General features: G+C 40.0%; 1 protein-coding gene across 1 annotated transcript; it reads left to right on the top strand.

Moving 5' to 3' along the window:
- The first annotated feature begins 445 nt into the window (after nt 1-445).
- On the top strand, nt 446-26797 carry LOC104467155 (myosin light chain kinase 2, skeletal/cardiac muscle-like). Its single transcript, XM_010080815.1, has 13 exons — nt 446-1105; nt 12792-12858; nt 13348-13810; nt 14656-14675; nt 17434-17539; nt 18397-18490; nt 19648-19757; nt 20880-21021; nt 23336-23406; nt 24149-24277; nt 24794-24946; nt 25297-25369; nt 26756-26797. Exons 1-13 carry the CDS (start codon nt 446-448, stop codon nt 26795-26797), a joined length of 2130 nt encoding a protein of 709 aa, XP_010079117.1.
- The last annotated feature ends 317 nt before the right edge of the window (nt 26798-27114 follow it).

Here is a 27114-nt window from a genome sequence, read left to right as displayed (position 1 = left end):
GCAGGGATCACATTACATACTAGGCTTTTGAAAAGCAACAACACCACTGCCAAAGAGTCTCTATCCTGAGAGACTTCTCACGTATCACATAGCCTTTTTGCTGTCAAATTCCATTGGAGTGCAAATAGTTCAGTCCCTGCTAGGGCTGATGTCACTGAACCGAGTGCATTTAGGATGCGCATCTCTGTATTCACTTCATTTGGAAACATGTATATATATATATATAGAAAAGAATGGATCAAAGGTGGTTTTCTTCCTAAATAATTTGGGTGTCTTTTCCCTCTGTTTTAGTTAAATATATGAGAGCAGTTTATAAATTAGTTGAGCTGGAGTTGCCAAACTTGGCTGTATATCTGAGCAGTCTGGATGGGAAGCCTTTGCAACTGATATTGTCCTCTAGCAGCTGATCATCAGAGCGTTTCCTTCCCCTACCCAAACCGGCAAAATGACCACATCCAGCAGGCAGAACTCTTCTACGTCTATGGTCAACAACTTGGCCAAAATATTCGATCCAAATGCTTTGCAAACCCAAGGGCCTGATAATGGAATGGAACCCCCCCAAATTCGTCGTGTTGCAAGCAGTGATGTCAGCACACCAGCAAGTTTTAACATCATGGATATGAAGTTTGCCTCCCTTGAACAGAAAATAGATAAGTTGTTGAATGTACAAGACAATGTCCTTAAGAAGCTTAACAGCGTTTCCCAAGAAATCTATTGCATTGAAAAAGATATTGGGATTGTAAAGGCAGAAACATCTGAACCTGGATCAAGGATGGAAAGAAACAAAAATGTGAGAAGTAATGAAATGAAGAGGCTTTGCCTTAAAATGGAAAAATCTCTTTCTAATATAAACAGGAATGCAGAGCAGCAGGTTAAAAGACTAGATGGACTGGAACAAAGTGTCTTTGGACTACAGAAGCTTGTAGGGCCTCTGGTTGAGAAGGTTAAAATGTTAGTAATTCGTAATTCCAGTGTAAAACACCATGTTCAAAAACGTAAACTTTGCAAGGCAGGTGATTATACAAAAGGAGCTGGACATCTTATTAGGATGCAGATTTTCTCAGAAACAACAGCTGATGCCCTGCTCAAGAAGAAAAGTGAAAAGGTGAGCCAAGGTTTGTGTTTCATCTTGTCAGGAATAGTTGCAACCTGCAGATATATTCTGCTATATGCTTAGCTTTTTTTCATTAACATTTAAGAGAGAACAACCGATATGCTCTAGAAATGAAAAGTAGTAGAAGAAACTGAGCAAGTTTCAGTGGAAAAGATATAGAAAATGTACTCACTGATAAATACCTTATTTTTTTTTCTAATGATTTCTTTAAAGTTGTAAAACATAACTAGAGGTCACTGACATAGGTGACAACGATTGACACAGACTTCAGGAGGCTTGGGTCCTGGCCATACATTTTAGTATGATCTTCTCTGTATTTATAATTATCTGGGGGAATCAAGTTGCAGCAGTCATGTCATATGCAGTGGGGTCTAGAGCTTAGTGAAACTGGTAAAAATCCTTCTTGGATCAGGGCATGTACATATGTATGTCCTTTATTCCAAAGAACAACTTAAGTGTGCTGTTCCGATCTGGTATTTCTGCTGACATTGGAGGGGATGGGGGGACTTCTAAATTGGGATCTGAGGTAGGGTTACCGTAACTGGAGCTGCGGCTTGTGTAAACTTCCTTGGGGGAAAAATGCCTGTGTCACCATAGTGGGAGTTTTGTTGAGTTCTTTACAAGTCAGATTAAAAGCCCACAAATATCTCTTGAAACGCTTCATTGATACAATAGGCTCTTGTAAGGTAGTTTGACTATTCGTTTGGTAAAGAAGCCCAGTAGCATTAGAAAATTATGGAATTTTTTCTGACAAAGTGTGTTGATATTTAATTAACTTACAGTGAACCAAAAAAGGTTGCCTTTCATATTATTTTATGGGTTTTTTTCCCCCTCAAAAAAGTCACGTACAGGCTTTACTTTTTGATGCATTTAAAGAGTAGTTATTGAGTTTGTTTTTCTAAAGTGTTTGAGCAGGAAAAACATTGTGTGAAGGTATTATTGGAAATGGCATTCCTTGAAAAAAAGAAACACCAAATATTACTCAGACTGGTCTGGTCAGCAAATCAGGTGTTTTTCAGCGTGGTTACTCTTAGGCAGTCCCCCTTCTCAGGTAGACAAGAAGCATTAGAGCCATCATAGGAAACTGTAAAAATAGCGATTAGTGCTGAGTAGCAGCAAAGGAGCATCTTGTAAAGCTCTGTCAGCTGAACTGGCTGATCTGCTGCTATGTAAGGATATAAAATGTGCAGCCCTGTTTCCAGAGCATCATTAACTGAAGGGAAAAGTTGCTGCCCTGCCAAGAGACTGACAACAAAAGTGGATTTTACAGACCCTCTTGAACATCAGGTTGGAGTGGTTTCAATAAAGGAGTTTAACAAAAGAGAAGTTTTCTTCTTTTGTACCATTACTTCGACGAGAAAAGATTGATAATTTTGAGGATCTGAGTTTAGGGCTCCTTTTACTTTTCAAAACATTAATGAAAACATCTGTTGTAAAAGCCCCGTCATAGTGAGACCCACAGGTCATCTCTGTAATGCTGCGATCACTGTATTTTGCAGTAAGAGCTCTACCTGTCTCAATGAAATTACAGAGTAATCTGAAGAATTTATAAATATAAATTGAATCAGGCCTGGGATGTTAATGAATTGGCCGCTCCTGGAGGCCCGGGGAGGTGTGAAGCTCTCTGTGCTAGAAATGCAGGGTAAGAGAAAGGAGGGGAGGCTTTGCTGGTGAGTTTGTGGGAGCCGGTGCATATAGTGGAAGGGCCAGGTCAGAGGAGGACGTTGTGCTGCTGGCTGGCCAGAGGGGATGGCAGAGAGGCAGGTGTCCAGTGGAGAGTTCAGAGCTATGAAGGGCCTGGAAGTGGAGGGTAGGGGGCTTGAACATGATAGAAGCAGAGGCAGTGTACTGACAAAGACCCAAAGATGAGACAGGCAAGCGGAGGCTCTGTCTTTTTCCAAGAGCAGCTCCATTTGTAATCCCTTCACTGATTCATTTGTGTTTAGGCAGACTCTCGGCAATGTTGAGTGGATGTGGTAGGAGCTAAGCATGAGGGCTTAGGAAAGGCGGCACGAGCACGTCTGGAATCATGCTGGTGATATTATTACATTGTTAATATTTTGTTTGTTTTATGAGATAGCATACGTATGTTGACTTGTCATTACCTTCCTCTCTGTGCATTTGATTTATTAGTAAAGGACCTTCATAAAATTATCAAGCTATCCTGTGAACAACAGCTGGCTTTAGTAAACACTTAGTCATCTTGGGTTTAAGTAAAAACAGACTTGAATTCAGCCCTGCATTCAGAATAATAGAGCATGGTATGATATCCTTCAGCAGGGACTGCTGAGCTTGGCTCTCAGTTTACTAGGAGCCAGTATTTACAGACATCCAGGCCAGACTCTCCTCTGCTGGGGGGCGGGGAGGAACAGCATCTCTGGCAAGTTAGTGAAAAGATGGGTCCATGAGACACTGTGAAGTTGGTTGCATGTGTCCCTGCCTGTCATATATTCAAACTGGATTTACAAGTGAGGTTTTAAATGGTTGTGACAAAAGGAAAAAGAAAAGCAAAGAAGTAGAGAAATAGGGGATCTCATGCTTGCAGAGTCCTACACCTGAAATGCACCATGGATACCTGGTGGCATAACAATGAACAAACCTACCTGATTATGCAAAACGAATCCTTGCTTCTGTTAACACAATCTTTATCACTATTTCTAGTCCCCACTTGATGTTAACTTTGAACAATGCTGAAGTGCTGGCTGCCAGGCAGTAAGACCAACATCTCTTTTATCCTAGATGGACTCCGTATGGAAACACTGAGCAACCCTGCAATCACCTTAGACATACACAGTACTATTCTGTTTCCTTATGGCTGTGGACAAGGTGATCCATTCACTACAGATAATTCGGAAGGACAAGAACCACTTTTGTGCAATGCTGGAGATGGTTAGATACTTGCCTATTTGCCATCCACACTGCCTCAGCTACAAGCAGATGCCACCTCTTAGTTCTAATGGCTGAGCTGTCTGACAAATACTTGGCTGTCCCCGGCCTGGTTGTGCAAAATAATCCAATCATTCTTAATTACTAGTAGGTGGTGCAATAGGTGGCCATGGATACATCTTGATAAGGCAGTGGATTGTGTTTGCATACTGCTTAATCACCTGCCTTCCCATCCATCCCTCTTTAAAGAGGTGCTGCTCTTTGCTTTATTAATTATAGGATTGTTTTTTAATTTTTCCTAGCTGGCTCATTTTACAGAACTGGATTAAGTAGAGAGCATTGGAAAAGACAGAACGATAGGGAGGGAAGAGTGGGAATGGGAGAGAGGTAAAGAGGGTGTGGTAAGCAGCTGGGGTGTGTAATCTCTCTTCTGGCTTCAGCAGCAGCTGGAACAGTTTCCAGATCACAGGCTCCACAGGGATGTTTTGTGCTCTGCAAAATACAGGGATCACTCTCCTCTGAAGCAAAATTTCTGCTTTCCTGCCTTTTACTGCCATCCTGAAATACCTCCACTGCCTCGTACAGGAGGTTAGTTTATTTCTGTTTTGGGTTGGAGTTACAATATTGTGTAACCTGCAGACACTTCATGCTTTGTCAGTGCTGCCAAATGTCTCCAAGCCGAGTGCAGCGTGACCCTATCACCACATGACTTAGAGGAGTAGCATGTATTACTTGTTGTTTTAAGTTATTTTCTCACTACTACTGCCCAGGGAAATCAGCAGTTCTACAGTAAGGGTCTTTAAAGGTCTTGAGGTTTTCCTCAAATTCACCTTTTTAGGTAGTCCATGATAATCCTGTTGCGAAATGACTTTGCAACTAATTTTCAGCCCTATTCCTTCTACTTATAAAGAAAGGGAGTAAAATAATGCCTCACTTATTACTCCAAATTAAACAGTTTAGAGATTCTAGCTATTAACCTGCAACTACTCACTTGGAAAGTCAGAAAGTCCCTTTTGTTGCCTTCGTTAAGCAGTGTTGAACTTTCTGCAGTTGCCTGCCGGTTGCTGTAACTTCAGTCTCCTGCCGTTTCTACAGGCTTTGCCATAGGACTAATAACTATCAGCAGTTTGAGGCTGTTTCTCACACTAAAAACACCCCAGCAGTGGGAGCTGTGCTTTCTGTTTGAACCCTCTGTCCCTCCTGTGCAGGTTTCACACTGCAACTCACTGGCTGCTTTAATAGGAGTCTGCAATGAAACTGCTGTTTGCCACGTGTGTTTTAAGATCCATTCAGCCTCACTCTATAACCGTGCTTCTGATTCCTTCATTTTGCCTACAAATACTAACGGGTCCCTTATGCGTTATTTAAATTCTCACCAGATTGGCCATATTGTGTAAATTTTTCATGTTCCAGCCAAATAGGCAGGATTTTTTTTTTAAATTTATTTTTTTTCCCCCCCCTCCCCATCAGTCTGCAAGAATTTCTGCTGTCCTCAGTGGTTTTGAGGGTAGAGAATCAGCAGGTGGGTTGTCCTCTGCCTGGGCAATGTAGCCAGTCAGCGCCTTCATCTGCCGTTACACTTGGGAATTCTCTTCCCCTCAGGACTGATGCCTTTACCTAAATATGTTCTTGGTAGAGGTATGCCAGTTTTTGAGTGAACTATAATATATTAGAGTTATAATTCTCTCTCTGACTTTCTCTATAAAACTGATATGTTTTCTCGAAACAAGACATTTTCATCTTGTTTTGACCCATTTTCTCCCTTACTGACAGCCATAGGAGGTTTTCCATGCCCTTCTGATTCAGAATGCTGTTTAATTTTGCTTTCATTTAGCCTCTGAAGTTGCTGTCTGCTCTACAGTGTTCCCTGGGTAGTATACTGTCCTGGGCACGGTTGTGGTTTTGCTCTCTACCACTCTGAGGAATGTGTGGAATCAAAGCAGGCACAGCTGTTTTCTAAATACTTGCATGCCACCTCAGATGGGTTATGGGCATGACATTAACACCGGCGTGTTATAGCGAATCTGTAACTATTCCTTTGCAAAACTACAGAAACCTCACAGTGAGATGAAGAGAGAACTTGAAAGTGCGGAAGACCAAGACAAGACAGGTCATGAGAGAGCTGTCCTGTAAAAGTAGAAGGTTCCTCGAAGAGGTGAGACAGTGGTAGGAGGGATTTGCTTAGGCAAGATGTCTTTGCCCATTCTGGTCATCTAAAATGCACCTTTTGGCATCACATAACCTACCCATTTAGTCAGTGTTCAGGTGAGGACTCCTCTCAGCCCCTGTCAGAAGTCAGATACATCTGCTAGTAGTAAAGGGTGCCATGCTTGAATGCCTCCTCCAGTAGGAGAGTGCCTTTGCAACTAAATGTGGGGTTTCCAACACATTGGCTTTTGGTGACAAGGGTAGTCACTCTGGAATGCAATTAAATTGGTGCCATCCTGGTAGCACCTGTGTGCACGTGTACCAGTGAGGAGGAGTGATGGCTGGCTGGGCAGCAGCTCCAGCAGAGCCTGGGGGGAGTCCCACCACACTCCATTCACTGGATGCTGCCTGCGTGGTGAGGGACCACAGAAGGTCTGTCTATAAAGGGGAAATAAAGAGATCCCAGGTCTTTCCCCTCCACCTAAACTGCCTTCTTGTTAAATGAAGTGCATTGTTAGGAAACCTGCATTTCTGGAGTCCAATTCAAAGTGAGTCATCAAAGCTGTAAGGAATGATTTCTGAAGTTTGTAAACCTTTGTGAATCTCTGAACAGTGTGATTTCCGAAAAAGCAGCTTAGGAAGGGCAGTTCAAAACATTTGAAGATATTTGCCATTCAAATCATTGCATGCTTAGCTCAGATAAGTTAGTACACCTGAGAAATATTCTGTTAACAATAAGGCTACTTGACTGATATTGTGGCAAAAAATTGCCTGAGTAGTTTGACAGATGGGTGGTTTGTGCCTGCAGTTACAAAGATCCACCACTGATTTGGCTTTCAAGCTGGATTTTTCCCCTCATTTCTCACACTGTGACAATAGTCGAGCCCACTTTAGAGGATGAGCCATGTAATGGTAGTGGGGGAAAATGTGGACAATAGCACCTTGAAAGTTTTGGGGATATGGCACAGGTGCATATGAGGCACAGGTGCACCTGTGAAGCACATGGGACCCTGTCAGTCACCACACATGCAAGGGCATTGAGCAGTAGAGAGAAGGGGTAGATGTGAGGCTGTCTAATACGTTGGTAAGACTAGCAGCTAGAGTCTCCAGTGATTGTGCTTGTCTGAGATTGCCCCTGATTTTTTCAGGTGAGAAACCCAAAAGTGATAGTAACAAGTTGATTTCATTTCCCAGATGCAGTGAATGAACATGTGTCAAAACCAGGTAGTGCTAAATGCTCTGGTTTTAGGAGATGGATTGGTAGCCTTAGATTTGTTGGTCATTATTACAGGCCTCCATGTATTCCAGAAACATTAAAATTATAACAATGAATTGGAGTTAAAAAATCTACCTCCACAGCTCTTCTTATGCCTGATGCTGCTTCTGTTAAATGACAGTGACTAGACCTCAAGGCAAAAGTAAAGTTTAAAAGCAACCTGTTACTATTAGTGCAATATGCTGTGTCTTTACCGTAGCAGATGGCCTGCTCGAGGCCATGGGCTCTGTTAGGAGCCTGGTTGCATGAAAGCCGCTTCTGCTCTTTGCTGTGACTCCCTCTTTTGAGAAGCACAGCCTGGCAGGAGGAAGCGTCCACTTGAAACAGGACAGCCACTGCTTCTCCAGTGCAGTGGGTGGGAAGTAAGCAAACTGAAGTGGGGAATGGACAAGGCTTTGGCTTCGCTGATCTTCAGCTTCTCATCTAGGATGGTGTTATTCCAAAGAATTTTTCAGTATTTAGTATGTGTCCTCATGCAGAGGTTGTTACCTCATTATCAATGTATTTTCAAAGGCAGCAGGTCATATAGAAACTCTCTTGTCTTAGTGGGAGAATCATGATTCTCGTGGCTCAAGGGTTATTTTTGTGTGTGATTACAAGATACTTGTGACTTGAGTTTGGTTTATACAGAATAATGATTTCTTTATCTCATTCAAGGAGCTCTATAAAGATCATGGAAGAATCAAAATCTTTGCCTGAAGGTGCCAGCAGTTTGTGTAGTATAGCAAAAAATAATCACACGGAAGCACATCTACTGCCTGCCAGTAAAAGCAGAATTCCCATGTGTACTTTTTGTATCATTTATAAATTTGTATCAGAAATACATTTGCTGCGATGCATTCAATACAATGCGATGCATTCTCCCTTTTACCAATGTGGAGGTACTGGGAGCATCCACTGTACCGTGCTTAGGTGGCAAAGCCCATGGCTGATTTTGGCTGTTAGTGAAATGAATTCTTCACAAAGCTGAAGTAACTTAATAATGTTGATAAATGGATGGTGATCCGGTTTTACACAAAACCGGGATATCTTGCCATAATAAACCTATGCAAAGTATCTTAAGAATGCGAGAAAGAAACACCAAGAAAGAAATGTAGTTTAAGCATATGCAAAGTTTTGTATTGGCTGATTGAAGTTGAAAATAATGTCTTGACATCAAGTGAAATGGGATGGGGTGATAAAGGACCTCTAACTAAAAGGTCGGGTCTGCTTCATGAGGCCATTCATTACAAAAAATTTTTGCAGTAGGAAAAAAAATCAAAGAGTTTTATTAGGTGAATAAAAAAAATTGAAAGTTAGCTAGGAAAACATTGCAAGGGTAGGACTGCTACAGTATAAAGAAGGAATTTAACTAAGTACAGCTCATTAAAAAGGAGTCAGATGTTTATAAAAAACATTAATTTCTCACTGCATTTGAAATTTCTGTTAAAATATATTTATATATTTAATTACTTATTGCTTTATTTTTGCAGGTTTCTAAGGTCAATTTAAATTATTTCTGAATGTGTTTTTTTTCCTCCATTCGTCTATACTGAAGTTTTAGCCTCTGGAGTACCTTGCATTATTTTGTTATCATCATGTGGGCTTTTATTCTGTCTCTATTACTTAGGGTCTAGGAATACTCTGTATGAAAGAATATGTTTAATTGTGGAAAATATATTTTTGAAGACACCATACCAACTTATATAGGTACAGACACCTTTTTTGCTTTGGTATGTTTTGCAGGGTTACAATGCTGAAATACTAGGGCCTGAGCAGTGAGACCCTGAACGAAAGTTGACCTCTAGGTGAACCTCACAACCTAACGATATACCCAATATGTATAATATTGATCACATATGTAATATATAACCTTATGAATATATGCCAATTTATAAAAGCTTTTGTTGTAATGCTTATAGAGAATTGCTGTAATGCTTGCTGTAAGATAATAGTTGTGTAACGGTAGCCCCACTTGCCAAAAAGAGACATACCTATCTCAAACCTTCAAACAGACCTCTACGTGACAGAAGGTAGCAGGGCGGTGACGGGCTTTGTTTAGAGAAGCATAATCAAAGATAACCAGATATCTTTACTTCTTAATCTTTTCTTGGGCTCTGGCCAAGTGCGGGAAAAAGTTAACAAGGAAGAAAAACTACACCAGATGTTTTTCGCAGCTTAAGATATAAAGTTGTTTATTTAACTGTATAAAAGCGGGGGCCGTTTGCAGGGAAGTTTGGAAGCCTCCTCTATACAGTGGGTGCACTGTATAGAGATTTCCCAATTGCCGGGATGAGTTCTCCAAATCCTTCGCTGTAAATGGGCTCCCCAGCATCTGCGGATCTGGATGATGGTAATACAGGGCACTTGGTGATGTATCTTTCTTAATCACTATCGCTAACTCTATGTAGTAATGATTAGGTGCATTACCTTATTACTATTGCTTGCTATAGTAGTTTGCTTGTTGTCTTACTGCTTTACCTTATCTTGCTTTATTTTCTCTGTACTATTTTCCTCATTACTTTGTCACTTTGGACATAAGTAAAAGTAAGTTTACTTTTTTTTGGTGCCTGTGTCCTCTGTGCTATCCCCATCGACTGGCAAAACAAATGCAAACTTTCATATTTAAACTTTAGTGGAATTAAAGTGAAAACTTCATTGAAAGCTTTGGGCTTGTATGAATAGGGAAAATTACTCTAGAGCCATTAACCTCATTTTGCATATTCAAGTAATTAAAGAAAGGGAAAAAATAAGGTGGAGGCATAATTTCCACTAATAAATATTTGTTCTTATAATTTTAGAAATTACAGACTGAAAAAAGTCATGTCACTAAAGTTCAGGAAGAATAATAAATAAATAAATAAATATAATTCCATTAGGGATTAAGTTAAAAAGACCCTTAAGAAAGCACTGCTACATGACTGAAGGAAGAAGAGTGTTATGAAGAGCATCTGGGTGGGATGGATGTCATTAACAAACCACTGCACCTTTCAGATGGGATTTTCAGAAGAGCGTGATGGCCTTGGGTGCTCATGACCTGTGGGCTCTCAGAGCAGCTGGCTCAACTGCCTGGGGTCCGACATCACGGTGGCACATGCCCCTGACAAACTGCAGGGAGGTGTTTGTGCCTCCTGCAGTGTGCAACCAGGCAGGAGGCATGCATTGACTTCCATCAGCTCCAGAGAACCTGGCACAGTCCTGTGCTTTGTGGGTAAGAAATAATGAGCAAAAGTTTGTGTTTTTATTACCAACCAGGTCAAGATTAGGCAAGTTGAAGTCACATGTTGCTACAAATAACAAGACATGGAGAAAACTGGGATGCTTGTGTACAGACTACTCATGTGTCTACAAGTAGTCCAATATCTAGTCCATATATTGATATTTGTTATTCTAGTGCTCTACTGGCCCTATATTTATTGCAAATAAATTGCAAATTGATTCTGAAGGATACCAGTAAATGTTTCATTTGTATTCTTTTATTTTCTCCTCATTTAAATTAATATGAGCTCCTCCTCTGCTGTTAAAATGTAAGAGATGAGAAATGATGTTTGAATAAACACTGTAGTAATTTATGTAATGCCCTGGCACTTTCAGTTATCTGGCATCGTCCAGTGTTCCACTAGATGGATTTTCAAAAGCTGGCTTCTGTATTTCACACCTGCAAACTACAGAAATATTTAGTAGGAAGCACTGTGTGCCTGCAATTAATTCTGAATGCAGAAGTGAAATCTGGCCCCGTGCATCAAAGAGCTTGGAGGCCATTTCTCTGGTTATTTGCGCAGCTGACTGTATTTGATCAGAGCTGACGTCCTCAGCAGTATGGTGAGGTTGACATGCTTACAGGAATCCGACTGCATTACATTGCAGAATGAATAAGTCTAAGGCTTTTCCCTACTTCTTTTAGTGCTTTTCACTACTAAAAAAACCAGAATGAGCATTGTTTGGTTCCCTGCGATCCATCTAGAATTGTGACAATTATATATAAGGTCCGTGTGAACAAGGTTCCAATGTATATTTCAAGGGTATGTACTTAGTTATATTTAGGCTTTTTTCATTTTGGGGCTTGCAACTTCCTGGGACTAACTGCATCCCAAATAGTTGTCAGTCTCAGTTCTTATGCTGATATTACAGTTTCTTTGTCCCTTGCAGATCAAGATTTTCTGAACAAGTCCACCTCAAATCCTTTCATGCAGTGTCATCCAGGTTTTTTTAACTCTTTTTGCTTCTCATGGAGTTTCCTTTCCCTTGAACTCTGTTTATACCAGATACACATTGCTTTAATTTCATGCCTATTTTCTGTATAGCCTTATGAAATTAAAACGAAAAAAAATAGAGCATAAAAAATGCAGAGGGCTTACTAGAACAAATGTTTAGTAATAGGACTGATTTGTGCTCAGAGTACAATATGAATAAACTGTGGGACTGCTTACATGACTAAGACACTCAAAATTAAGTGCCTGGCCCTGTATATTTTGTTAAAATATGTATTACACTGCTTCAGCTGGTAGCTCAAAGAGCAAAAGTAGTCTCTCTGGAAAATACTTGGAAGCATCTGCATTTTTCACACCCTGTGGATCTGTTGCTAATAATGATAGTGCCAGTTTCACAGTACTCTGAGGGGAAGAAAGCAGGTGGGAAGGGAGCACCAAGGAGCAGCAGACACCGTGGTTTGCTGTGGTCACTGTCCTGCTACAAGTCTAGGAGTGGCTGATGAAAAAACACTGATCAAACGGCATAGGAATATGTGTAAATAGCCGTAAAGGTAACAGTAATAGCAGAGTTTCTATGAGGGGCAGGCCTGGTATAAAGCACCTCTAGATGTCACTGTAACATTGTAAAATGTAGATAAGAGAATGCTACAAAGCTGACTTTATGGTTTATATGCTCTGGTTACTGGTAACTGTTTCGGTCAGCCTGTACTAAATTATTGGATCATTAAAAATGCTGTTTCCAGATGTTGATTAACAGCAAAAACCTCTTTGAAATCAGGCAATAAGACTGTTACTGAACGTCTTACTAGAATATTAAATATTCCTAAATTTGGTTTAACTAGCCTGGTTTTTAACAGCAAGAGCTAGAGCAGAGCAACAGCTCGTTTCTGGATGTCTTTTTCTTTCAGTCCCTGAGGCTCAATCCTGATCTTTTCTGGGCTGTGTGAATGCCAACACTGATGTTGATTGCAACTGAGATAAGGTCTCTTGCTTTATCCTGGTACTAATCTGATCAGCTAGATAGTGATTAAAATAAGGATCACCATTTATAGGAAGAGCATGAGTTAGAACACAGAGTACTTGGATTTGACCAAAAAAATCAGGCAGCAATTTCATAAGGAGAAATACAACATGAACACTGTATACACTGTCTAATACATCAATGGCTTCTCCATAGGTCATCAAAGAAAAGTCACATTTGGATGAGATGGGAACAAAAGAGAAGAAGCCACCAGATTCAACAGGTTAGAATATTTTTCTTCTGATCAGTTTCCTGAGGCTACAACTGCATAGAAATGGCTGTTGCTCTCCTGAGCAGCTCCAGTGATGTTTGTTGTGTTATATGTGTGCTCATCAGCATAAGTAAGAATTATCCAACCAACATCAACCACTTTTCACATGCCTGTGCACATGATGGCAAACTGCTCAAAAAAGTGCTTTGCATTAGGAGCTTGTTAACCTTGACTTGGCTGACAATAAATTTGCATGAGAAAAAGGTTTTTCAGTGCTGTGTCTGAAAGGAAGAGTTTGTGACCCGTGATAGCCCTGTTTCAAAAAAATAGTCTGCTCTTGCTTAGGAGACATTTACACTGACCTTGAAAAGTGGGAGAGGAAAGCAAGTGCCTAATTCAAAATGCAGCAGAAGTTATGCTAAGTATGCAACCCTACTTTAATATTGTTACTAACTGTTAGAGAATTACTGAGAGATTCCCTGGTAATCTGTTTACTTCCAGAAGGGGCCATCCAGAAGAGCCAGTCCTGCTCTCAAGCAGAAGAGGTTGATAAGCTCAACAAGGAAAATGCTGAGAGGGAAAGTTCTGTTCTGCTTCAAAAAGATTCTCTCAAATTTCATGCTGAAGGGCTAGAGGAGAAAGGAGAGAGTGTGGCTTTTGAAAGCTATTACAAATACAGGAGAAGCTCTCTTCAGAGATCCTTCACTACAGAAAAGCAGCAAGAAGAAGATGTTGTTGATGATGCTTGTCAAAGGATAACTGGGCAGGAGATAGATAGTGAGTCCCCAACAGATGGGGAGAGCGAGAAACATCAGATGGCTGGAGATGAAAGACAAAAGGAGAGGGAGAAAGAAGGGGAAGGAAATGCTGATAAGAGTGAAAAAGAAGTTGAGGAACAACCAGCTCCTTCCCAAAATGAAGACGAGGCAGGACAAAGCCATGATCAAGAGGCACCAGAGGGAAGGTAAGGTCTGAAGCTCAGGCTGCACATTCTGGAGACCCCCATGCTGTAGAAAATTGTGTAGTTCAAGTTTCAAGTCAAAGTGGCTGATTAGTATAAATATTGGTGAAAATCCAACCCAATACAGAAGTGTAAAATGAGCTTCTCTCTCTGATCTGACCTCTAGGCTGAAATTATATCCTTAAAAAAGACGGATAAACAATCTAGCAAACATGGTACTAGCAGTATGCTTTGGTTGTTTGCTTGGGAAGTAGATTAGGAATGTGGGAATTATGTTAGGCTATTAATCTCTGAGGAGAATTTTCCTGTTGTTATGTTTGTATAATGCAGCATCATATAACCTATGAGCAAAGTAAGATTAGATTAGGCCATGTACCAACTGGGAATTAAGTTACTGCAAAATGTAGTAACTTAAGTGATAACATAAAACTGTGAAACTTTGCCCAGGCAATTAAACTGATAAATGTATTTGCTGTAATTCTTTCTTTGCTGCATCGATATATAGCCCTTCAGGGATAAACCAGTTTAAACTTTCAGGAACCTATATGAACAGAGTGAAATCCCAATGCTCTCCCATTGCTTTAAAGGTGAGATTGATAGCCAGTTGTTAAATCTAGAAGAACTTAGGTGAGGATTTCTGTGATGGAGGAACATTGTGCTGTCATGATTAATTTAGGAGTCATTTTTATTTCTTAAAGTGAATATTAGAACACTTTATTTTACACCATGAAGAAAAATAACCTAATATTATCTGAATGCAATATATGTGTAGGCATTTTTCACTTATATTTCTAAACTTGTTCTGCTTTAAGTGTACCCTGCACTAATGCCAAGTTTTATCCTTGCAGGTGTAAAGGCTGTGAAAAAGGTACGAGAAATTATATTAGTGGTAGCAGCAAGCATCGAGCGAATGATGAAGGCCTAATCAAAGATGAAAACAGAAACAGCAATCTAGATGCAGAAAGTGGTGATGGCATATGTTAACCTAAAAAAAGATCTTACAGGAAGTATTCCTAAAGGCAAAGCATTTGATTCCACTGCTATTACAGTGACAATCAAAGAGAGACATTTGTAGAAGGGAATGGTTTCATGATTGTAATTAGTACGGGAAGAGGTGTGCATGGTAGCTCTGATGGGAAGCAAGTTGTTCATGGACCGCATCGTAAGCTAATGGGAAATAACACAGTTCTTTTTGCTTCCATCTTAGAAACTTCTGTTCTGGCAGAAATTAGTCACAACTAATTTGCTTCTGCCACAGCTACTCCACTTAATACTATCATCTTTCCCTCTTCTTTTAACAACAAAGCTAAAACTCATAAGTATAGAATGGTGGGAGAAATTTTATCATCTGTGGCAAAATTGGTTGACCTGCAGAAGTGCTGAGAACATGTGTTAACACAGAATCTGCACTGCTCTGGATGTAGCCTGCAAAGCCAGCTTGTTCGTATTCGTACTGTTACAATCTGAAGTGAGAACAACTGCAGCCTATAAAATAAAGAAATACTGATTTTTGTGTGGAAGCCTGACTGATGCTGTTGAACAGTCAGATAAATGGTGCTCAGGCACCGAACTCTGAAGCAGTGCTTTCTGGAGTGAAGCAGAGGGTTCTAATATTAGACCTCCAGCTTGAGAATTTCAGTGCCAATCCCTGTATATAAAATGATGGCACATGAGAGGATGGCCTGAAGGATTTGAAGATACATGTCTGTGCATGTGCATTCATGGGACTCAGAATGATTTTCTTTGCTTTGGGAATGGGGGGAGAGTGGGAAAGGGAAACATTTATTAAATGTTTGTTCTAGACTCTTGTAGCAGGAGACAAGAGATAATGTACTAAAACTTTAAACTCCATAACCTGCTCTGGGCTCTGGCAGATTGTTAGGGATGGCATTAAGGTTAGAATGTCTCTCTTGGAGCATCTTTGATCTGTAATAGGAGGTCATTCTTGAATAGGGAGAAGTCCTCTCTGGTGTGCAGGAAAAGAAAAATAGAGCGTCTGTCACTGGGAAAATCTTGAAGGCTAAAACTTAGGCATAGTTTTAAAGAGGCACTCTGGCCTCTTTAAAAGAACACTTCCTTGTCTAAAGTTTGGTAAGACTTGGGAACTGAGCTTTCAGAAAGACATTTTCTTCTGTCACTTACTTGATGGGGCCTTCAGAGTTTATGTTGTTAAATTCTGCCTTTAAGTTAGGCATTTTCTTGGCATTTTGTGGGTCTCAGTGACACACAAAGGCCCATACTTAAGGACATGCAATTCATACTCTGCAGAATCCCAAGTAGGTGGCAAACTTCCAGAAGCCCTAGCTTTTCACAATTCCTTGACCATGAACTAACTTCCTGACCATGTAAGTTATTAACACTGTCAAAATCTAGGTACACAGCTGGTGTCCTGGAAAAATGGACATTCACTGTGAATAGGGACAATCTACTGCTGCATTAATGACCAAAGTGTTCCTGCCAGCTACCTGCTGTCATGGGGTTTTTTTTGTTTGTGTTTTTAATCATTTTCACTGGAGTAATGAATGGTTCTAAAATTGCACAACAAGCCCCACACAAAAGGGAGCTGGCATTCCAAACCAGAGAGCTCATGTTGAAACACTGGGGCTCTAGCCCTCCCAACCAGTTGAAGAAGTATTTGTCACCTTGGTCAGCCAAAGGTCACTCTTGGGAATATCAATCAAATGAAAAACAACATGGGTATGAAATTGGAGTCGCAACACCCTGCAAAAAATCCAAAGAGAAATTAGGCATGCAGGGCTGGTCTCCAGCAGGATTTTGACATCAAGACAGCAGAATGGTCCAGCACATGGAGGTCCAGACAATAATTCCAGAGACCTGCATTTGTATCGAAACTGCATAGCTGCTGCAGTGTGATGTTGGGAAGCAATCCCTTCTCTGTGCCCCTCTTTACCTGTTATCTGACGTCTCTTTTTAAGGAAACAATTTCTTCAGAGCAGCACGTGACAGTTACCATGTGTCCTCCCACACTGGGTCCTGAGCCATACTGCCTGCCAGGGTGAAACTCCCTTGTATGAATGAGCTCTAAATGTAATCTTTAAAAGTGATGACCACATTGGAGAATGACAAGTTGTTTCAATCAGTAGAGAAGGAGATTCTTCACTATGAACAGCAAAAGTTGGGAGATGATAGCCTCTTTTAGCTATGCCTAGAAGAGACCTCGGTTTCTCGTCCTACCCCACTGGAGAGCTGCAGTACATACTCACCTATTAATGGTCCCTGAGAAAAAAAATAAAATAAGAAAATCAGAGAAAAAGCTGAAATCCTTCCAAACAAATTGCTGAGGCTCCTTGTGGGCATGAAGCTACATTAGCTTAGTCTAGCAGTCTTCACTTTGCCTCTTGCTAGTGCTGTCCAGAAGATACTAGCTTACCAAAGGAGTCCTTGTCTTAGTAATGCAGGTCCCCAACAACACCCTATTTTCTGAGACAGAGCTCTTGAAGTAAAACCCTTCTTAAATAGCAAAGAAAAACCTATCTATAAAACTTACAGTAGGTGTATTCAGTTCTCCAGTGAGCTTATCTGGGGAAAAGAGGGACTAAAATATGAGATAGACAAGCACTGCATGTTACCACTCATATGCTATCTGCCTGTTTTGTCTTTTGTAGATGATAGTCCTACTCCACCAGCACCATTTGATCATCGGATTGTCTCAGCCAAAAGGGTGGGGATCAGCAGTTACTATAACGTCAGCGAGAATGAAATCCTGGGAGGGTAAGTCAGGTGGACCCAATCAGCATGGAAACCAAGGCAGAAAATTACAGCCAAGCACCCCGGGAGGTTGAATGGAAGCAACACGCCTTACTAGAGCCAAAGTCATGAAAGTCTAAGCTCTAACAGTGCTTTAGAGAGGGATTAAAACAGGAGGCTGATTTTATTATGTGAGTGAATTTTGGCTTAAGGTTTGGTACCAGCAGCCTTGACTCGTATTTGATATTGTTCTAGGTCAGCCCGCAGCCCTCAAGCTTTATGATGGAGCTCGTAGGATGCTGTAATACTTTACCTCACATTGCAGCCAGCAGGACACAGAGACATGTAGCCTTCTTTCTCTCAGTGGATCTCATCCCTGAAAACACATGCATGTTTTCAGACACATCAGCAGGCTAATCTGACAGACCATGTAGTTACTTGATCTCTTATGCTGACATTGTTTAGGAGAGAGTGATATTGTCATTTTGGATGGCAGCATGGTCTTGGGTAAGGCTTTGTTTCATCTTGAAATAGCAACTCTTCCTTGGAGGAGAAGGATGAGACTAAGAGGGGCAGATTGTGCACATAAATGAGTCACTTTCCTTACAGTATGTTGACTTCCCCAGCATTAGTCATTGCATGTTATGAGGTAAGTATAGTGAATCATACAATTGGGATAATATCAGCTAGAACAGTGTGTGATTTTGGTGTGCTTAAATGAGTAGTAGCAAGTTTAATCTAAACAGCAGCGATAGAGCAATTGAAATGGAACCCAGCAGGGAGAGGATAATTTCTATTGTTTATAATCTAGCTTACATTCAGGGCAAACACCAGTACCACTGGATGATGTATTACTTTTTTTTTTTCTTTTTTTTCCCTAGAGGGCGATTTGGTCAAGTGCATAAATGTGAAGAGAAAGCAACAGGTCTCAAATTAGCAGCCAAAATTATAAAAGCAAAAGGTGCTAAACAGAAGGTTGGTAGAGTGTGGTATTAGTCTTTTGTTCCCCAATGGATTCAACACTGTTCTTCAGCTACACAACAGACCATGGCCAAGTGGCTCACAAACCATCACACTCATAGGACCTGCTGGATTACTGTTGCCTCTAGTTCTATTTCCCTTCTCCTACAGAGCTTCTAGTAACTCATTAAAGTCCTCTTTTTAAAACAAAAATATTTTTTCCAACTGTTTTTTCAGCTCCTTGTGTTTCTTTGGGTTTTCTTTTTTTTAAATTATTTTTTTATTTACTTTTTTTCCCTCCTTTCCCCTGCTGCTGTTAATTCTATTAGTGTTTTCTTTAGTGGTAAAAACATTTGTCAGGCCTGTGACACAGCGTATTCCCTCCCAAGCACACTTCAGCCTTTGCTGCAATGACTTGGTGTCACTATGAGGGATGCTGATAACAGGTACGATCTGTGCCCCTGACATCAGCACAAATACAGATGAGAAGAATTAGTCTGGCCTGTTTAGCAAACCTCATGGCCATTTGGGGCTTGCTTTCACAGGGAAGACATGCATAGCATTCTGTGTGTGACAGCGGTATCATTAAATGGCATTCAAGGGTGGGATTTTTCTCAGCTAACTGGTGTTGCTGAGGTATGGCTGTGGCCAAGCTAGTCACCAAGTATTCCCCTTACAGTCAATGGAGAGAGACTGGCACTGCTGGAGAACAATTCAGCCCATCCTAAACTGCATGTCTAAAATAATTGGGCTGAATGGAGGTAGCAGTCTCTCTCACCTGACTGCAAAGGGAGGTTTTGAGGACTGTCCTGGACTTTTCTTATGCAGCTTGATTTTGTATACCTACAGGTGGCTGAAATAAGTCCTGTTCTGCTTCTCTCTTTTCTTTACATCCCTGTGAACCCACCACTTGTCCATGTGGACTCTCCCTTTCGTTTTCCCCCCAAATATCTTACTACTGAAGCAGCCCCCCTTTTGAGCTCTGAGCTCAGTCTAGTACTCCTGTAGCCTTGACATCTGCCACTCCAGGAGCAGTCAAAGGAAAACACTGGGTTTGGTTGCCACGAGTTCAAACATTAAGATAATGTAGATGTCTGGTTCAAACTATGTCCTGTTTCATGTAGCTTTCTTAGAGAAAAAGCTTCTGAAACAATACTCATGACTCTTTACAGGATGAAGTAAAGAATGAAATCAGTGTCATGAACCAGCTGAATCACGTGAACCTCATCCAGCTATATGATGCTTTTGAATCAAAAAATGACTTTGTCCTAGTCATGGAATAGTAAGTGTGTTCTTTTCTTTCCATTTCTGTCTTTACCACTTTTGCTAGAATTGTCTGTTTCCTTCCTATTTTCTCCTGAAATTAGAAGCAGAGCTTCTTACAGGTAGAAAGAACGTATAAAAGATGATGTCAGGAATAAAAAAAAATGGAATTTAAGAGTTTTCCCATGCATTTATCCATTTTTTTCCAGTGCCATGCCACATTCCTGGTGCTATAAAGCCACTGCTCCATTTGAAGATAGAGTTGTGTTATTTATCTTTCTTTAATTTCAAGTTTTAATTTGTGTCAGCTAAGAAACAGATCTCTCAGAACATCTCCAGTTCTGGCAGGCAAATGAGAAGACATCTTATGCTAAAGAGCAGCCAGCTGTAGGTGTTTTGTCTTATCCTTATACTGCGTGCCTGAATGGATAAACCTTTTTTTTTATGCTGAGTTATCAGTCTAATTAGGCACCAAGGAGCTGCCTTAAAGTCAAGTTAATCAGATGTTGTGTTATGGAAGCCAAAAAGGGCATAACTAAAGCATTGAAAGGCATGGCAGAAAGTTCAAAGTTATGTGAGTCTGGCTATTCTGGACATTCTCAGGTAGTCCTCTGAATTTGGTCTACACGATTAGCATATCACAAAAGGTAAATGTCTGTGTAACTATGAATGGGTAAGCTGGAGGTATTCTGAAATGTGATGAGAAATTAAGAAGTGATTTTTGCTGTCCTTAGATAGTTTCAAATTGAAATTTTGGATCATGTCCCTCTTAAACTCTGAGGGAGGAGACTGCAAATTTGAGTGCAGATTCTCCAGCATGTTGTCTTGGTTTTCCATGCGACTTCATTAATTTCACTGGTACAAAATGATGACTCAAGACAGCATAAGATTCAAATTTCAAGACTTTCATACTTATCAATGGATGGGAGACTGGACTCTCAGACCTTGAAGAAGTTCAGGCCAGTATGCATCAGAACTCAGTTCTTAGTTCAGATCAGAGTACAAGCTCATATTGTAGACTCACCTTACTGAACTTGACTGTGACTGATTAAAATAATCAATAGTATAAATTCTATAGTACTCTAACTGCATGGGATTGTATTTGGAGATGGTCACCACTTTATTATCTTTCTCTCATCAGTGTGGAAGGAGGAGAGTTATTTGACCGAATTATTGATGAAAACTGCAGTTTGACAGAAATGGACACTATCTCGTTCATAAAACAGATCTGCGAGGGAATTCAGTACATGCACCAAATGTACATTCTTCATTTGGATCTCAAGGTAGAGAACTGAGATATATGTTTTGTGCCATGACAGCTGTGGAAATTTTTATTCTTGATGGTAGACTATCCAGCTTAGCAGATTCCCATGGCATAAACAACACAGGGCCTTATTCTGCTTTCCTCAGACCAATGTGTATGTATTTAACCACACTGAGATCAGTTAAATTACTACAGAAGAACCACACTGAGATCAGTTAAATTACTACAGAAGTAAATTAGATGAGAATTGTGGTCATATGTCATCAAACCTCATAGTGCTTGAATTTTCCACAGACTGAATTTACAGAGAGCCAGCAGCTGACTACAGATATCTTTCTATTTTCAGTTTTGATATTTGTATCTCAAGATATTGTGCAAATATTTTATTCAACTGCACAAGATCTCTGTTTTACACATCAGCCATGGGGTAGCAATTATCCCCATTTTTTTACCATGCAGAAACCAAGGTATGAGTGAGTGGAACTAAATTCAAGGGTCATTCAGGATCAGTGGAAACCCTGCACATCTTTCTGAGATGCCCACTGTCATGGTCATGAAACAGCATCAATAGATGGCTAGCTTAAGGGAAAATACATTAATATGTACTTGCTAAAATTAAAGAAATAAAAAGTCAGTGACTGATGTAACAAATACAGTACGTATATGTTGGGTTAGGCAATAGCTGCTAGTGCAGCTGAAAGCCCAGAGAAGTGTGGCAGATTGTCTGCCACATACTTGCTTAGTTATCTGAACTATTCAGCTATATACACAAAAAGTCCCCTCCCTTCCTTTTAAAAACAAATCCACCAGTTGCACATTCTTACTCTGGTTCACTGTTAATGGTTCAACTGTCACCCCTTAGAAAACATTTATTGTAAAAGTATTTTTCATTAGACTGTACATTTGAGCTGGCTCTTTCTCCCTTAACCCAAATTTTTATCAAATCATAGACTTGTTTCTTACCTCTGTTTAGTGCAGGAATAAAATGGAATGATGTCTTTAGTTTTATGACTGGCTATAAAGTCTCATAGTAATCCCTGAGCTTTGCAACAAAGCAAAAAGAAACAAAAAGTGCACAAGATAGTTTACTTTTTGTTTATTATGGCTGCTGGTTTTGGCTTGTAATAACTGAGTTAATATAGTACATCTTTAATGTTGTTAGCATATATATTCTTGCAGTGGTTAAGCAAATGAGCAGATGCTTGTTCGGACTCACTTCAGTTGCTAGTCAATGACCAGACTCACTTTTCTCTTTGTAAACATCCGGTTACCTAGAAACCTGTCAAGCAGAAGTTCACATGGTTCTTTGGGGCACATTAATTATGTTCTTGGAGATGGTGCAGTTTTAGCAAGATCCACATACAATCCAAGAAGTTCTTCCCAGAGACCTCTTTTCATGTGCCTGCCAGCTATGGCTGCTCCCTTCTGTTTTGCTTGTTCATAGGTTGCTGTCAGTAACAAATTAGTTGGGGGAAGAAAACTTGAAATTAAAAGAAAATCATTCTGACCATAATCATCCAGGACCTCAGAAACTATGGACATATGGTGTTTAAAAGTCCTACATCTAAAATGAATTAGTAATGGTGACAAAGGTTAACTAATGTTTTAAGTGTTGAGGGCTGTTTTGTTTCAAAGAGGACTCAATGAGCAACAAGACAGAGTAGCTATAAAACTGCTGGCAGTGAATATGAGACTATTTTAGGTATTTACATTTCAAAGACAATTGGCCAAATTCTCTTCTCGGTCCCTTCTGTATGAATTTGGAAGTTAATGGATTCCTGCCAGGGAAGTGAACAGCATTTGGCCCTATGAAAATCCAGAGGGATTTACCCTGTGAATCCTACCTTTTGCTAAAAAATCTAAGAAAACCATAAAGTTGATGTGGCTAGCTTAATATATCAGTGTTCGATCAGTTACTGCCAGAACATTAATGAACTCAGAAACTTAAAGCTGTAAGATTAACTTCAAAGCTCATCAACTTTAAGAAAAAAAAAAAAAATCAGTGTCATCTTATTAAATCACAGTGCCAGCATCCTGAAACCCCTCTTTGGAAGTCTGTATTGTCTGTCCAACTCCTCCTAATAAGTTCTTTATCTGAACTGCTGCCTTACAGTAAGTTGAAAAGTGAAGGAAAAGAAAAAGCAGTTGCAAGGCACAGAATACATGACCTGTTTGATAGCAGGGGGTACCCATGCAGAGAAATCTGACCAAGGAGGAAAGCAAAAAGTGCTTATGTTTGCCATGTTTTCAGTGTTTTTCTCCCTACGGTTTGCTAAAAGACCATTTTTTTGTACTTTTTTATCATTAAAGTGTTTTTTGATTTCTCTTTGCAGCCTGAGAATATCCTGTGTGTGAATCGTGCAGCAAATCAAATAAAAATTATTGATTTTGGATTGGCAAGAAGGTACGCTCATGTGTTCTTGCTAATCATAAATGAATTAGGAAACAATGAGAAAAAGTATTACATCTCTACAATGACATGTTTGATACATAATGGTCTCCTGCTGTTCTTAGGACAAATTTAAAGTGTGTCTTTAAGCAGGGAATATATTCCTTTTAATAAGGAATGTTTGGAACTGAGTAAAAAAGATTTGTTCTGAAGCCTTTTTTTCAAGTAGAAGGTTGAAAGAGAGCTGATTCTGACTAAAAATATATATAAGTATCTTGGCACAGCTGAAATGGACAAAACCAGTGGTACATTTTGTCTGGCCTCTTGTCTCCTATGTTATGAGATTCTTCAAAAGAGAGTAAGAGACCATCAAGGGCTGTTACAATATATCACATGCTATATCAGCTTCTAGTTTAACTAGGTACCATAACCTCAGTGAAGGATTTACTGTTTAAAAATTCCATGCCTGTGATATGGAGAAGTCCCAAAAGGATGATAACAGCTGCTCTGAGGAGTCCTTGAAATATGAAGTTCTTCCTTTGTATAGCAGTTGGGTTTTGCCCTAAAGTATGATATAAAGCTTGCAAACATTTTTCATTCTATATATGGGTGTATTTATTTTTATTTTGTACCTCTGTCTGTCCTTTTTCTGAATTTCCTGTATGCTTCTAAAATCCTGGTAAGTGCTAGACAGCTTACAGTGCAACTTTAATTAGAGATGTAATTGATGTCCTCTGTTAATGTTTCCATTTCCTAGATATAAACCCAGGGAAAAACTTCGAGTTAACTTTGGGACTCCAGAATTTCTTGCTCCTGAAGTTGTGAATTATGAGTTTGTCTCCTTTCCTACAGACATGTGGAGTGTAGGAGTCATTGCTTATATGCTGTAAGTAGGATTCAGTATCTGCTTTGTAAGCTGTTTCTAGGTTGAATGGTGTCAGTCATCCAAATTTGTTGTTATACTGGAATATTGACAAAATCTGTACCCAAAATAGAAAATGTAGTCTTCTTTCCAAATTCCATATTCAGTGATCTCTCCTGTTTTCCAATCACCATGAACTTCTTTGTTTCATTACACATCTCTCATGAGTGTTTGAGCTTCACACTTACAGAACAGTATAGAGTGCTTGGTAAGTTCTCAATAGTACGTGCAAGCGTGGTCAGAGGTCTAGAAAATATGACATACCATGAAAGACTGTAATGCTTGGTTTGTTAGGGAAGAAGGGTGATTATTTAAACGTGTAAATAGAAGAGAGAATGGGAACAGTCTGGAGACTTTATTAGACAATGACATGTTGCAAGATAGGCCAGGAGTGACAGAACAACCATAGGTGGCACATTGGAGATCAAGTATAGGAAGGGGAAAAGACAGCAGGATTGAACATATTTCTTTTTACTTTAGCCTCAGTGGATTGTCTCCTTTTTTGGGTGATGATGACAATGAGACCCTCAACAATATCCTGTCCTGTAACTGGGATTTTGAAGATGAAGAATTTCGAGGTGTTTCTGATCAGGCCAAAGATTTCATCTCAAAGCTTCTCATCAAGGAAAAATGGTATATAATCCCTGTATCTCTGAAATGTGTGTTCCATGCCATCATGTCACAGTTGTGTCACTTGTGCTGCTACATTGCAGAACTATCATGACTTATCTAAGTTTTTTATGTCCATGTGGAATATTATAGTGCCACTTCATTGATGTTCATTGTGTCCATAAAATGTTCTGAAATTGCCTGAATGCATTTTTGCTGTGAAGCAAAACGTACTTCATGGATTAGCTGTCATGTGGCATAGTGTCCTGAAATTACAGCATTGCATGATGGCAGAACACATCACTTGTAGAAGATAAGTGTTGAACTGTAAGATTCTGGGCAAAACACTTAATAGCATTCTGATTTTCCTTCAGCTGGAGAATAAGTGCAACTGCTGCCTTAAAACACCCATGGTTGTCAGACCACAAGCTCCACTGCAGACTCAAGGTCCCTAAATTTAAATATCCTTGTGCATTGTAGATCTACTGCTGCCTTCTTGTGTTGTCACATCACTATTTTCTTTGACATTTTTCTTAACTGTTTTTGAGTCTTCCTTGCTGCTGCATTTCTTGCCACTGTGAGTCACGTGTGTCCCCTTGCATTTTTTTTAGCTGCTATAATTTGCATGCTCACACTTCCTCCTTAGTTCTTGGACATCTGAGAAGAAATATAAGATCGTGCAACTGCTGTGGATTGCTGAGTGGATCCATTTCTTAGCAAAGTGAAACTTTACAAAATAAGCACTGAATTACTATATGAAAAGAGTTTTCCAGCTGGGGAGGATTCTGCTTCCTGCTTTGAAAACACTTTGTGGCTCTCCTGAAGTTCCCCGTGAATGCTGTTAGATTTCATCCTACCTCTTCCCAAGGGATACCTTTCCCAACAGAGCTTGGAACCTCACCCAGTGCGTATCTTTGTACTTAAGCACCTTCTTGTCCTTCAAGGGTAGCCAGCTTAGTGGCCAACACAGATTCTATATGGAGAAGAAGCATCTGTTTGTTCACACAAACAATTCAGTTGCGCTGAGCTGGAGGATCAAGAAGATTTTAAATGATTTTTCTTATCCCTCTGTTACGTCAGTGAGTTTGGGAGATTCACACTGTTGATGAGCTTTCTGTTGCCTGATTTTAAGTGAGTCCACTCTGTGGTTCAGTGGTTCATGAGGGGATCATTTTAAGCAGGTTTCAGAATTTTTACAGAATTTTTCTGGGCAGGATGGACTGAGTATTGTCCTGACAGCTCTGTCCTTGTGAGATGTTCCTGTTATACAGAGTAAGGACAACAAGAAGTAGTATAAAATGGGAAATAATAACAATCAAATAAATTATTATAATTTTCATTGAAATTTGGTCTTCATTATAATCTTCCAGAACAGCAATGCCTATGAGATTAGAAGATTTATAAGCATGCATACAGGGCAAAAATAAGAGTTTATGACAGGTTAAGTATCTCTTTAGAGGGTTTCATAGGATACAATTTAACTCCTTGAGTTGGGCTCCAGTGAATCTCCCCTTCCTGCAACCTGGGGAACAGGCTGTCTTTTCCAAATGTTGCAAGAACACGTCCTGCTTACCTGCTGTGCTGCTTCCTATCACCAATTTTCTTCTGCAGAAGCGCTACCCTAATAGAAACTTCGCAACTCGTGTTATCCTTTGTAGCTCCTCCCCTGGTGTTTTTTGTTAATACTTCTTGTGCTTTACAAAAACAGCTTCACTAAACATGCTGATGTGGTGTTCTGCCATTACTTTAACTAGAGGTAGGCTGTTACTGATCTTCAATTAATGCTCCACTAATGGCATCTTTCTTTCTTTTTTTGTTTCTCTTTTCCCCTAGAAGAAGGCTGAAGGTGTGTCACAAGCACCCCAGGCTCAATAACTGCTCTGAAAGAGCTGGGAAACAGAAGGTTTGTTTTGGGTCCCAAGTGTTTCTTCAGATAGAAATACTGTAGTCCCTGCAGAAGGGATCGGGGAGCAGCCAAAAACTGCGTAGTCCAAAGTGCACGGTCCAAACTGTATTCACCACCACCATCCTTGCTGTTGTTTGGAAGGCATTCAAAATGTTAACTGGCCCTATCACTTATACCAAGTCACATGACTGTGAAAAAAAAATTCATATATATGAAGCCATATGAGCTGGAAACCCTGGCCATTTTAGAGAGAATAGTTATGCTCCGGCTGGCTCTTATGGGACAG

The sequence above is a fragment of the Pterocles gutturalis genome, unplaced genomic scaffold (genome assembly GCF_000699245.1).
Source record: "Pterocles gutturalis isolate BGI_N339 unplaced genomic scaffold, ASM69924v1 scaffold13371, whole genome shotgun sequence".
NCBI classification, from domain to species: Eukaryota; Metazoa; Chordata; class Aves; order Pterocliformes; family Pteroclidae; genus Pterocles; species Pterocles gutturalis.
Note: the sequence above shows the minus strand (reverse complement) of the source record. Positions and strands in the feature narration are given on the sequence as shown.

Excerpts from the sequence above, each read along its gene's own strand:
- LOC104467155 (XM_010080815.1), top strand. The coding sequence starts at position 446 with ATGACCACATCCAGCAGGCAGAACTCTTCTACGTCTATGGTCAACAAC. Across the intron at positions 17,540-18,396 it reads GAGAATGAAATCCTGGGAGG|AGGGCGATTTGGTCAAGTGC; the intron begins GTAAGTCAGGTG and ends TTTTTTCCCTAG. Across the intron at positions 19,758-20,879 it reads TTTGTCCTAGTCATGGAATA|TGTGGAAGGAGGAGAGTTAT; the intron begins GTAAGTGTGTTC and ends TTCTCTCATCAG.